Genomic DNA, 12,214 nt, shown 5'->3' on the forward strand with positions numbered 1-12,214 from the left:
AGACAAAAATTCATACAACAAATAAATGTTTATTTTTTTATCACAATTAAGCCCAAAACACAGCAACTATTGTCATGAAAGGCAGTAAATATGCATCAATATTACAATTTGACCATCTTTCAGAGCTGATATATATTTGTTTCAATATAAAACAATAATAAATGCAAAGAAAAAAAACAAATGCCACAGGAGAATTTAACTTTTGATCTTTTTCAGTTTGATGTCACTAACTGGGAGGTTTAAAAGGAGAGGCAGGTGATTGTCAGTCCTGTAGGAGCGTATTTCACTTCAAACAGTGCGTTCAAGTCCAAAGAGCCTGAGTAGTGCCTCATTATGGAAGTGGAGCTGCTTTCCAAAGGTCCAGAAGTGATAAAAGATCAGTCCGTGAGTGAGAATGCCCCTCAGCATTGAGATCCGATTCTCTGCAGTGTTGACTGGAGGACATTTTTAGCACTTCCACATGACTCCAAGCTCTTACTGCTCCTGTGGATGAACAAAGGTTTTCCACGCTTTTAAACATGTCTTTTACTTTTCAAATGACCTGTTTAACCTAAATATTTGGGTCACCAGAAGAGTGTCTACCATCACCACGGATGATAAAGCATTTCGTCTACTTTGTACCTGTAAGCTGAACAGCTCACTCAGGACGTCCTTACCGGGACATGAAGGCCTTCAGGACGGCCACGCTCTCTTTGGGGAAATAGTCTTGGCGAACTGCGTGCTCTATGGCGTGGAGGTGACCGGGAACCACCAGCACAGGCTTCACTTTGTCCTCACTCTGAGCACCGCAGGCAGTAGAAGTAGTAAAAAAAAAAAAGAGGTGCTGAATTTTCTGACATTAAACTTTTACAATCTTCATCCAAGCAGAACTTACCTTAATGAGGCCGAGTAGCACCAACAATGCTGAAACAAAGTTGTAGCCTTGGAAGGAAGTGTCGTTGAAAGCTTTACTTAGAAGAGCATCTGTAGAGAGAACACACCATCTACTTAAGGATGTTTAAAGACAGAAACAGAAACTCTGGACAGCTCAATAGAAAAAAAGAAAAATGCTTTTAAAATATATCTGATTTGTAAAAACTGATATGTGTAAAATAAACTTAAAAAAAACATGACAGTGAGAAATACACTTACCGGTATGTGAATTTAACCCTACAAAATAATGAAATTCTGCCCTTAAATACAAATTCAAGACACTTGACTGATCAGTGATACAAGATACTCATCACATCTTGAGTTCTATGCGTCCCCCTGAACCGGCTGAGATGACCTTGGTTTTATGTAGCATGCTTTCCCCAAAGGATGCTCAGCACATCTGATGTCATTAGACTTTGGTCAGTGATAAGACAGAGTAGACTTACCAAGACCCTCAGAGGGCAACAGTTGATTTGAGCTCTTATAAGATTATTATAACAGTAAGCAGTGGATGCAGTTTATTTTTAGCAAATAAAAACACAGGAGTGAAGATTGTAGTTAAATGTCCTTAGATTTGCCACAAAGCGTGTTTCCTTAAACTGGGTGGTGTTTTAATGGGGGTCTGCTGAGGAAAAACAGCGAGTCTGTGCGTCTCCAGTTATACTTTGGTGTACTGACAGCACACTGTGGGGGAGAAATGGGCTTCACATAGGGTTGTGCCGATGGACGATATCATCGTCCATCGTGATGGGTGACTGACATCCCGATGGAGAGACCACCATCGTGATGCCACGCCCCCGCCACGTTGCGCGTCGACACCATAAGCCGCGGTTACATGTACAAAATATCCTGATGGGATCAATGGTCGGATTAGAATCCAACCGTGTACATGGGCCCAGAAAAATGTTTTCAGAATATAAAAACGTTCACTAAGGTCACAATTTCGGTCGGAATAAATCATTCGCACACGCGCAGTATTCGCACATGCGCAGTTTGAAAACCGGAAGAGGATACAACTTCCGCCGAGCGGCTTTTTTTCCAAACTTTATTGAAGGTAACAATTCAATACAAAACGATAACAGCGCCGAGCGGCTATATACATTGACATGTCAGCTCGGTAAAATACGAGACGATCTTCTAAACGTGCTTTTAATAATGTTACGGTTATTATGAAACACCTGTTCGCTCATCATTTGAATTTTAATCCGTGTGGTCAGTGCTTTTTCTGAACGTAGCCAGGATTAGCAGTATGCTAACACACGGGCTAACAACATTAGCTTTGGAGCTGCGGGACGGATCGCAGTCTTAAATCTCCCACACATACCGCTCATGTACCCCCCCCCCCCTTCCCATCAAACATAAAGCTGTAAATCCGCCCTCCGCCGGTCCACTTCGCTAGTTAAGTGCGGGAGCGGACTACTTCTTTTCTATTTTGCTTGTTACTTTTTCTGTTAAAGTCACTTCCCTCAGTTTATACTGGATCATCGCAGATTAACCATTAGTTGGGAAATAAAATGAAAAAAGCAAAAAAACGAATAGCAGTTATATAAGAACGAAAAATGTAAAAATACCCCCCCCCCCCCCGACGATGTCATCGTCCATCCCGATGGTTGACAGCAAACATCGTCAACGGCCAAATTAGGGGACATCGCCCAACCCTGGCTTCACATATAAAATCTAACACGTAAATGTGCAACGGGTGACATTTTTTCAACCAGTTGAACAGATTATAAATTACCCCCCCCCCCCCACACACACACACGCACTTGTGTGTTTCTGTTTGTAATGAAGAGTGAATTTCAGAGGACTGTTGACGGAAAGCAGCAAAAAGCTAGATGTGGAAACTGCTCACACTAGACAGGCTGAAACTGCAGCTTATAAAATTATTAAGATTTTTATACAAATTATTGATGTTTTAAGGCTGCATATGGTAATTATTAGACAAAACAGAAGCAGCATGATTTGGCCCTTTTAACGAACAGTAAATATTCCGATAACTCTGGGAAACAAAGAGGAAAAAGCTCACCGATGGTGTCCAAAACTGCTCTCTTTACATCATTATTCTCCTCTTTGTACACGGATGCGATCTTAAGGAAGGCTTCTGCGGTTTTTCTGCCGTCTGTTGTGTCCACCTGTTCAAAGCGAGAGTTTGAGCCCCTTTCAGACAGGCAGCAGAGGAATGAGCATCTGTTTGTATGGAGATCTAGTGCAGACGTTGTGCCAACCTCCTGCTGGACCAGCAAAGCTCTCTTGGCCCCCAGTTTGAGCAGTTTGTCAGGGGAGGGAAAAGTGAGGAAGGAGGAGACGTCTGGTGGTCGGGGGGCAGACACAGGAGTGGACATCTGTGCAGGAGAGCAAAACAACGTCACGCAACAAAAAATGTAAGAAAACTGGGAATATTTTGTCTAACTTAACTTAATGTGTTCATCACATAAAGATTTACTATTTTTTTAATATATTGACCTTGTTTACTTGGCTTTTCTCTTCCTCCTCTTCTTCCTCTTCCTCTTCTAGCTCCTCCTCGTCAATGTCTTCCTCTTCATCCTCATCCTCATCATCGTCATCCTCATCGTCTTCATCCTCATCGTCGTCATCCTCTGGGTCACCTTCATCATCACTGAAAAGAATACACATTTATGAACTTTGGGAGTAAAGTCAATTCTGTGATGAAGCCACAACGGAGCGGCAGAATTAATTCCCTCTGATCCCCACAGAATAAAAACAGGGACAGCTGCTCCAATCACACCAAACTAAGCCATTCTGTTGGCAAAAACTCTACAACACAGTGAAGGATAGGCATTTTGTGTGAACAGACATTCCTTTTTATTTCTATCCACAAACAAATGTGGGTGTGGCCAAAAGTAAGGAAGTGCTCATAAGCAAAATTTCAAAACTATTTGTGTCAATGGAGCAAAAACAAACTATTTACACAAACTAAAAAACTATTTTGAATATCAAAAATAAAATGTCCATCAGATAAACATTACACTGACTCACCTGAAATGAAAGTTTCACATCACAGTTTACAAAGTTTATTCCTTAATGACTCACAAAAATAGAAAAATCTGTGTCGTTTTCTGGGAGTTAGTTTCTGCAACGACAGGTGTTCATTAGAAATTCACCTCTGAGTTGTGGGCGGGATCGTTAGCGCTGAGCAACCCCGCCCCCCTTCCCGCTGCTGAGAGCTCTTCATTTACATGCTCCCGCTACCTTATAGCCCCTCACACAACCAACCTAACATTAGCGCTGCAACAAAAATGGGGACCAATATTGGAGCTATCCAATCGTACAGTTTTGAGCCAGATGCCAGCTCAGACGAGGAAAATATTAATGGACCTATTTGTCAACAAGTGGATGCATCAGAATGGAGCGGAGCAGGGAACTTGTAGCCCGACCAGTGCATTTTCTATGTAACAACTACAACCTTTTTTTAAAATCATTTTTACATCTGCTCCTGATTCCTAATGATTTGGATAAAGAAATAATCAGGAATGCAATCTGAAGCTTCATTTTCTTTATATATTATGCCCCGGGGCAACATTCTTCAAGACCGCAGTATTGTTAAGATCGGACCTCAACGGTTCTGCCATCGGTACTGGAGAATTCGCTTTTTTTTGTGTCCCACAAGATATAAACTAGAGCTTTGACGGTGTGGGATTTTTGATTACCGCGCTGATGAAGCAGCATCACGCATCAAGCAGCGACATCCCCCCCCCCCCCCCCCAAAAAAAAAAAAAAAAAACTTGAGTTTTTTTCTTTGAATGTGTTTATTATAGTTCAAATCCCACACCATATGCAGAACTTTCAAAAAAAAAAAAAGAGGAACGTGCGGCTTTCTGCAATCTACTTGCATACTCCACCATGTTGCTCTATGCAACTGTATTTTATTTTAGAGTGATCAGTTTATTTTATTTGTTTTACATTTACATCATGACAGCAATATGTCAAAACATTGCCGTCATTTTTTTTAAATAACTTTTTTTTTCTTGTATTTTACTTTTCAAATTGGAAAAATGTATAAAGTAAGATGTTTTGTTAAAAAAACAATGTTGTTGCATAATGAAGGAAATAAAACACTTTATGTTCTTAATTTGTTTTTGTTTTTTTTACATCCTCAAAAATTATCGATAATAGTATCGTTAAAATACCGGATCGATAAGCAGTATCAATAAGAGTAGTAGTACTGTTAAAACCTTAACGATACCATTCGTAATTATATATGAAAAATGAAAAACAAGAACATGTTAAAAACAGGATTTTCATGAGTTTGTTTTTGGGTTAGAAATTCTTCTGCTTCCGGAAAGGATCTTCCCAAATGTTGTCAAAAACAAAACAGTTGTCATTGACCTCTGGTCCGCTTATTAACATGTCTGTCTGGGGTTTTTTGTGGTGTCATTATTTTTGTCAAACAAGCCTTTTGTGTTGCAAAACATTCTAGTAAAGAACTGACCGCATGAGCCAACATGTCTCGGCTGCCTGGGCTGACAGACAGGCCAGAGTTTGTTTTGTTCTGGAAGCCAGTTTGGCAGCATGTGTGAAGAACAGAATAGAAAGAGGATCTGTACAATATTAAGCAATTACCATTACTGTGTCTAATATGAATGCAAACAGTGTTTTGTTCATAATATTTGTTAATTGCAGCTCAACACTCAAACAAAGTCAACATTACCTCAGCGAGCCGAGAAGTTGTCCCATATTCATGCCTTCCATGACCTCTTTCAGGGCTTTACAGCCGTCCTCTCCCAGACAGTTTCCTTTAAAGTGAAAAGTATCTTACTGCTCCACAACACATCAACACACTTCCTAAAACCGAAAATAAGAGGGAAATCGGTGCAGCGGCTGTGAAGACTCGTACCATTGAGATCCAGCCTCTGCAGCTGCTCCTTGTCTTTAACGGCGTGGGCCAAAGCCAGAGCTGCTTCCTCTGTGATCTCACCAAAGGACAGATTCAGCTCCTGGTACAAAGAAGAAATTCATTTGGAACAGAAGCTCAAACGAGTCTTCAGTGAATAATATAAAAGCAATGGTAGCATCTTAGATGGATGTGTTGAGCAGCACCTGAAGCTTCACCCATAACTGCTCATGTAAAAAATGAAAAGCTTTATTTATTAGATTAGATCACATTAAAAGAGCTTGATGACCTTTTAAAATAAGCCTTGTTGTAGAAATAAAAAGGAATTGCGTAGACTGGATGACAAAGCGTTCAAAAAAAGTTGAATAAAAGGTGCAACAAATAAGCAGTGTGACCGTGATGTCTGGTTAAGAGAACCACTTTTTGCTTAGCATATTAATGAAATTAAAGACTCACTTCCATAAAAATTGTGTATTTGGTGTTTTAACATGTTCTTGGGGCATTTTTCTGCTGATGAAGGATGTATATTTAGAAAATAAAGCTCAAAATATCATCTCTGAGTTTTTCTTAATTGAAATCGTTGTGAATCAGGAGCAGATTAGGTTGTATTATAGTAGTTGTGTAGAAATACAATGGGGTGGCCACAAGCTCCCTGCTCTGCTTAAACAGAGAGCTCTTGGCAATTGGAGGGGGGGGCGGGGTTGCTCCGCACCAACGGTCTCACCCACAACTCAGATGTACATTTCTGATGAACTACTGCTGCTCTGCAGAAACTATCCTTGAAAACGACAGGTTGTCTTATTTTGCCTAAAAACAGTGCTGTCATCATTCAAAGACCACCGGAAACGATTTTACAACAGATCAAAAGAGGATTGGAGAGGAACTGGATGTCAACACTGGATGACAAACTAATGTGTTTGAAATTGGTTCTCACTGACTCTGATGATCTTCAGCTGCACTCTGAAACCCCTTGATTGTTTAATTCCAGGAGCTGAGTGTTCGGTATAACCCTACAGTGGATTTGAACCCACAACCTCCAAGATTCTCTTACTACCCAGTACTCAGTGCACTTTATAACGCCTTCATCCTTTTGTCGGGATGTCCGAATCTACAACTCCAAAATCAAGTGTTGGAGAAATTTCCCAGAAGTCTTTGTGAAAAACTAGTGTGCATCCACGCTCACTAGTTTGGCAAATATACTGAACCCGCCGAGTCACCAGCGGGGGGCGGAGTCACCTGTCAAAATTCCCCTGGTGACAACTCTGATGAAGACGGAGCGTCTCTGTCAAATAAATCGCGTGTCTGATAACTAAAGAACTAAGAAGTGATTAGTACTATAGACACTATAAACATTTCACATTCATTTAAAAATGTTTTGGTTTTTCTAAACTTCCATAAGTGACTGAAACACTACAACGTCTGCAGACAGCGACAGCTTTAGTGTGTTCAAAGCTGAAAGAGTCTCACCATCAGGGCCGGCAGCCCTTCAGTTACAGCTTCTGCGATGGCTTTAGCGCCTGCCGGTCGGACCAGACAGTCTCCAAAGTTGATCACCTGGATGCTATGGAGATGTTTCAAGGCCTACAAAAACAGAACAAGATTATTGCAGTGTGTTAGATTGTGCATTATTTGGACAACATTAATCAAAAATTAATGAACAGTAAAAAAAAAAACTTTTTTTATTACTTAGTCCCATATTCCAAGGATAAAAATTATTATAATCCGATCTTTTTAAGATCAAAACCGAACTATCTACGTTTATTTAGGTACTGGTGGCAACAAACGTTCACCTTCAACCCCGGATAATTAAAAAATACTAAACAATCTGTACCTGAGCCATGGCGAGAGCTCCTTTCTCTGTAAAGGTGTTGTCATTGAGGTTGAGGATTCGAAGTTGTGGGTTCTGCTGCATGGCTGAGGCCAGAGCTGTCACACCCGGGTGATTGATGCCATTCTGGGGCATGTGGACTTCCTCCAACGTGCCAATCAACTGAGAACACAAAACATCCAAACATGAACTTTTAAATAACATTGGTAATAAAACTCCCAAAAGTTTCAGAACTATATAATAATAATAACTATATTTCACCTGTACTACAAGGGGAAAATGTTAAAACAATAAAGCAAATACTCAGTACTTTGGTGCTTTTTTAAGTTGCTTCATTTAGCAGGGTTAAGTTTTACTGCCAAAATTCTTAATTGATTCCACTTTGACCAACAATTTTACAATTCAATTTCCGGTTCAACATGAGTTTTTGTGGTCATTTTTTCATTCTAAAATAACTGTAGTTTGATTCTAAAAACTGCAAGTAACAAGCTATTTAAACTTAAAAAAAAGGCTGAACTGTCAAAGTCTGAAATTTAAGTTAGAAAATTATAATTAAAAAATGGGATTTTTTGTGTTCTGGTAGGTTTGGCAGCAGTTTGGATGTAAACAGTATAAGTGCTTGTTTGAATCTCACAGGTAAACTAAAACATACCTGGAAGGCTTGGGCGAGGGCGGCGGCTCCATCGTTCTCCAGGCGATTTCTTCCCGCAACAAACACCTTCAGGCTGAGGGGGGTCTTCTCTGCACTGGATTTTTGATGACAATGCATCAACGAAGCTGCCAAAATCTACGGAAACCATTGAGAGGATATGAACATGTTTGTTTTATGTGTCTGTTTTTCCTGCTGTCACTTCATCCCTATGAGGTAAAGAATTGATTTCTTCTTGTCTACCTTGCCACCTCCAATGCCCATGCCGCAGTTGTTGAGGCGCAACTCCTGTAATGTGTAACAGGAGGTGCTCTTAAGCAACTTTTCAATTCCTTTTACACCATCCGGTCCAAATGCGTTATCGCTGAGGTCTAGAACGGTCAGCCTGGCTCCAGCCAGCATCAGAGCATCGCCCAGAGAATTCTATAACACACAGAGAGGCATCAAAACTTCTATGTAAGGAAAACAGTCACGATTTGATCATGAGCGATGTGAAAAAAGCTGTTTACCAAAGCAGGAGGAATCTCAGAACGCACACGACCAGTAAACATGTCACTCCAATAACAGCACTGCAAGTTAAAAACAAAACATGTTAAAAAATAAGACAGAATATTTGCAAAAATGACAGAAAATGTGCAACCAGGTTATATCCTCTGTTTACTCTACATCCTGACAGGTCCATTTGGGTCACATAGCCACATGAGTGGAGTCAAATGGCGCACTTAGACAACCAGAATTGTAAAGTAATATATAAGCTGCAGTGATTGTCCTTCAGTTGGATGCGAAGGGAAAGCTGAGTGACAGACTGGGTCTGCTGTTGAACTGAGGGCCAAGAGCAGCTGAGAAAATAGACCGGTGATCAGGTTTGGGCTGAATCGAAGGTAAGCCTTTGAAAAAGTTGAACTAGGAGATTGTAAATCTCCTATTTGGCTCAAAGGAAACACATATTTTATCATGATGGAGAATGTACTCGTTTTTTATCTTAAATGGAACCATCGACAGTAAATAAGAACTGGACTGAGCAACCCCTCCCACCTGGCGTTCCAAATAGAAAGTATCTGCTGGTCCCAAAAAAGCCAAAATCTCATAGACTTCTATAGAGAAATAAACAGCTATTACTCAGTCATTATGTACATCGGAATAACCATTCTTGCTCTGATACCTTTTTCTAACATCCTATTTTTTTTGTCATTATATTTTTGTTGTAGGGCACGTTATTTAAGTTATTAACTGACCGATCAGATGCCTCAATAAAAGTCGGTGGCCTTGCATCAAATGTTCGAAGTGCTTGATTGACACTTCAGCAAGCATACTTTCAGTGGAAGGGGCGTGGCTTTCTAACATGGTAACGACTGACTGGAGAGAGCGGTGCCATAGAAATGTGAATGGACCAATCCCGGCTTACTGGAGATGTCTGGTTCCAACATGGCGAAGGATATATCGCGGAAAAATCGCGACTGAATTTACTTAATTTGGCTGGAACTGGCAGCCAGTCATATTCTATGTGTGACGTCACACACCAGAGATCAGTCCAGTTATATTATACAGTCAGTGGCTGGAACTTTTTTGTTTGATTTAAACAGGTTCATAATGAAATTTGAATTCAACTAGTAAACATTGTAGCAGTTTATCGTTTCTTGTGTGATTAAATTCTAATGTTATCACTCACAGAGTATGGGACGATCATCACTGAAAGTCTCTTAGAATGAACAACCAGCTCCAGTTTGATCTCATCATTATTACTAGCTTCTCCCTTTCAGCCTCCTGTAGCAAATTCAGCTGCTTCATTATTGAGAACAGAATATAATATAAAACACAAACACTCATCCAGTCACATCTCTTTCTGCATGACTGCAGTATTCCGTCTTTAGGATCTGGAATTGATGTTCAGAGGAAGACCGGTGCAGCAGGTCTTACAGTGCTTTTAACCCAAAATGTCATAGTGGAAAATGTGACCCAAAAAAATGATCCTCCATGAACCACATTTACTCAATTGGATTTCAAAGGAACACCTTTGAATATATCTGTGCCAAAAGGATCTGATTATCTTGTACCATCAAGTAGTCAGCTGACCCACACTGTTTATGTGGATGCAAGTTCATTTACTTATTTAAATTGAATTGACAATGCCTTTTACACCATAGCTTATCTATTAGTTTAGTTTATCTATAACTAAACTTAAAGATGCTACCCTAAACCATAGAAAAACAAAAGCAAAAAATGACCTTCAGTTCATTCTTGGTCTCGAGAGCTTTGGCGATGGCTTGTGCAGCTTCAACGCCAACAGTGTTTCCCTCCAGCCTCAGAGCTTCTAAACCCTCAAAGTCCTGGATGTTCTTCACAATCTCCTCCACTGCAAAAGAAACAAACGGACGAGACCAGAAGAAACTCATGTGTTTTGCTGATAGAAACTGTGGATTTCTCCTTATTAAAAGATAAATTAACTTAATTACCTGACTTGGCATCATCCAGTTTCCTTCCCTGACCTTTGTAACTCAGCTCTCCATCCACGACCCCAGTCTTGGCCAATGAAGCGGCCAACTCTGCAACCACATCTGTCGCCATCGGGACACCTGATGACCATACAGAGTAATAAACCTGCTGGGTTAAAACACTTCAGATTTTTCAGAGCATTGTAGCCTCAAATTTATGGGCATCCATCCGTACTGAAAATGTTTATGTGTGGAACCCCATACAAATATACCTGGATAAAACATAGGACGTGATGGGCACCATTAATTTTGTTGTGCTCCTTGTATGATGACAAATAAACAAGTATTCTGTTCTGCTTTGTTCTATTCTATTCTATACCTGAGAAAATTAAAGTAAACTGCACTAACTACACTTAAGGGTGTATTTTATTATAAAGATAAATGATTATAAAGATAAATGATTTATCATTATAAAATGTTTAGCTTATGTACAAACACGATTACATACCTAAAAATCTCAGCGAGTCTACCTAGTTCCCTCTAAAAATTTACTTTGAAAACTTAAAAAAAATTAAGTTAGACATAACAAAAATTAATCAAAACATCAGGAAAGAGAAGTACTAATTTCGTGTACGGTTTCCCCATTGAAAACCGCATACGGTTAGCCGACTGTTGCTAGCTCGATGCTAACACACCGGCGCGTGCCGCCGACATGCGTGTTGTCAACCGTTAACTCAGGGCCAATTTCCAAAAAAACTATTTTACCAATTTAAGATCAGACCTTTCCCCTGTATCTATCATTACAAAAATACAAAATGAAACTTACAGGTAGTTAACCATTCTGACTGTGTAAAGTTAACGTGGTTGTACAGATCGGCCTATTTTTTTGAATAATGAATTCGTGCCCATTATTGGCCATTGTTATTAGTCCGATAATCGATGTGTTCTCGTCAACACTTTCAATCTTTGAATGGTTCAACGTTTAGATGAGTCCAGTTTTTCACTACAAAGCAACAAGATCATTACCACAACAATGCTGTGATGATTGAATCCAATCCAGGAACAGCCAGGCTTCCACTTGCACTGCTGTTCTAAACAGAATACAGGAAACTACTCCTAACGACTACAGAGCAAGGGTACACGGGACTTGTAGTTGGACCTGACTACTACGGTGCGTTCAATGACTCTAAGTACAACAAAAACTTCAGCTTAAACGGTAAAATAGGTTATGATACAAAATTATGTAAAAACTACCCACATCACAAGTGCATTGCTCTGTATTGCAAATTATGCAATGTAGAAACGTTGGTAATAAGTTTAACATTTCGATCTTCTAACATAAACATAACTAATCCCATAGTTCCATTCTTAAATAACTAAATAAAATAGCGAGTGAGCTGGTTACTGTCTTCCGCCCATTCAAATTGTATGTATGTGTGTCTTACATATTTCTTTAAAGTAGAACTAATAAGATGACATATTTCTGAGAACGTGGCGCGCTTGTTTTGTTTGTTGTTTCGAGATTTCTGCCAGCAGAGGGC

General features: G+C 39.8%; 1 protein-coding gene across 3 annotated transcripts; it reads right to left on the reverse strand.

Annotated features, from left to right (window-relative positions):
• Positions 1–9: 9 nt before the first annotated feature.
• Positions 10–12,137, reverse strand: rangap1 (Ran GTPase activating protein 1). 3 transcript variants are annotated; one of them, XM_020705446.2, is made up of 16 exons: positions 12,119–12,137; positions 10,695–10,814; positions 10,467–10,594; positions 8,751–8,810; positions 8,485–8,664; positions 8,245–8,379; positions 7,596–7,754; positions 7,232–7,345; positions 5,768–5,867; positions 5,582–5,666; positions 3,376–3,529; positions 3,138–3,254; positions 2,939–3,044; positions 875–963; positions 657–778; positions 10–483 (listed from the first exon to the last, which is right to left on the reverse strand). In XM_020705446.2, the coding sequence occupies exons 2-16, from the start codon at positions 10,804–10,806 to the stop codon at positions 402–404; spliced, it is 1,743 nt and encodes a 580-aa protein (XP_020561105.1). In that variant the 5' UTR covers positions 10,807–10,814; positions 12,119–12,137; the 3' UTR covers positions 10–401. The 3 variants fall into 3 exon arrangements, with proteins under 3 accessions (XP_020561105.1, XP_011476795.1, XP_004071823.1); XM_011478493.2 differs by lacking the exon at positions 12,119–12,137 and adding an exon at positions 11,700–11,832; XM_004071775.3 differs by lacking the exon at positions 12,119–12,137 and adding an exon at positions 11,182–11,377.
• Positions 12,138–12,214: the final 77 nt, after the last annotated feature.

Source organism: Oryzias latipes, chromosome 8 (assembly GCF_002234675.1).
Source record: "Oryzias latipes chromosome 8, ASM223467v1".
In the NCBI taxonomy this organism is placed as follows: domain Eukaryota; kingdom Metazoa; phylum Chordata; class Actinopteri; order Beloniformes; family Adrianichthyidae; genus Oryzias; species Oryzias latipes.

Coding starts and splice junctions, on each gene's coding strand:
- rangap1 (XM_020705446.2), bottom strand. CDS start 10,806: ATGGCGACAGATGTGGTTGCAGAGTTGGCCGCTTCATTGGCCAAGACT. Junction 7,755..8,244: donor CCCTCGCCCAAGCCTTCCAG/GTATGTTTTAGT, acceptor TTGTGTTCTCAG/TTGATTGGCACGTTGGAGGA. Junction 3,045..3,137: donor CTTTGCTGGTCCAGCAGGAG/GTTGGCACAACG, acceptor CGCTTTGAACAG/GTGGACACAACAGACGGCAG.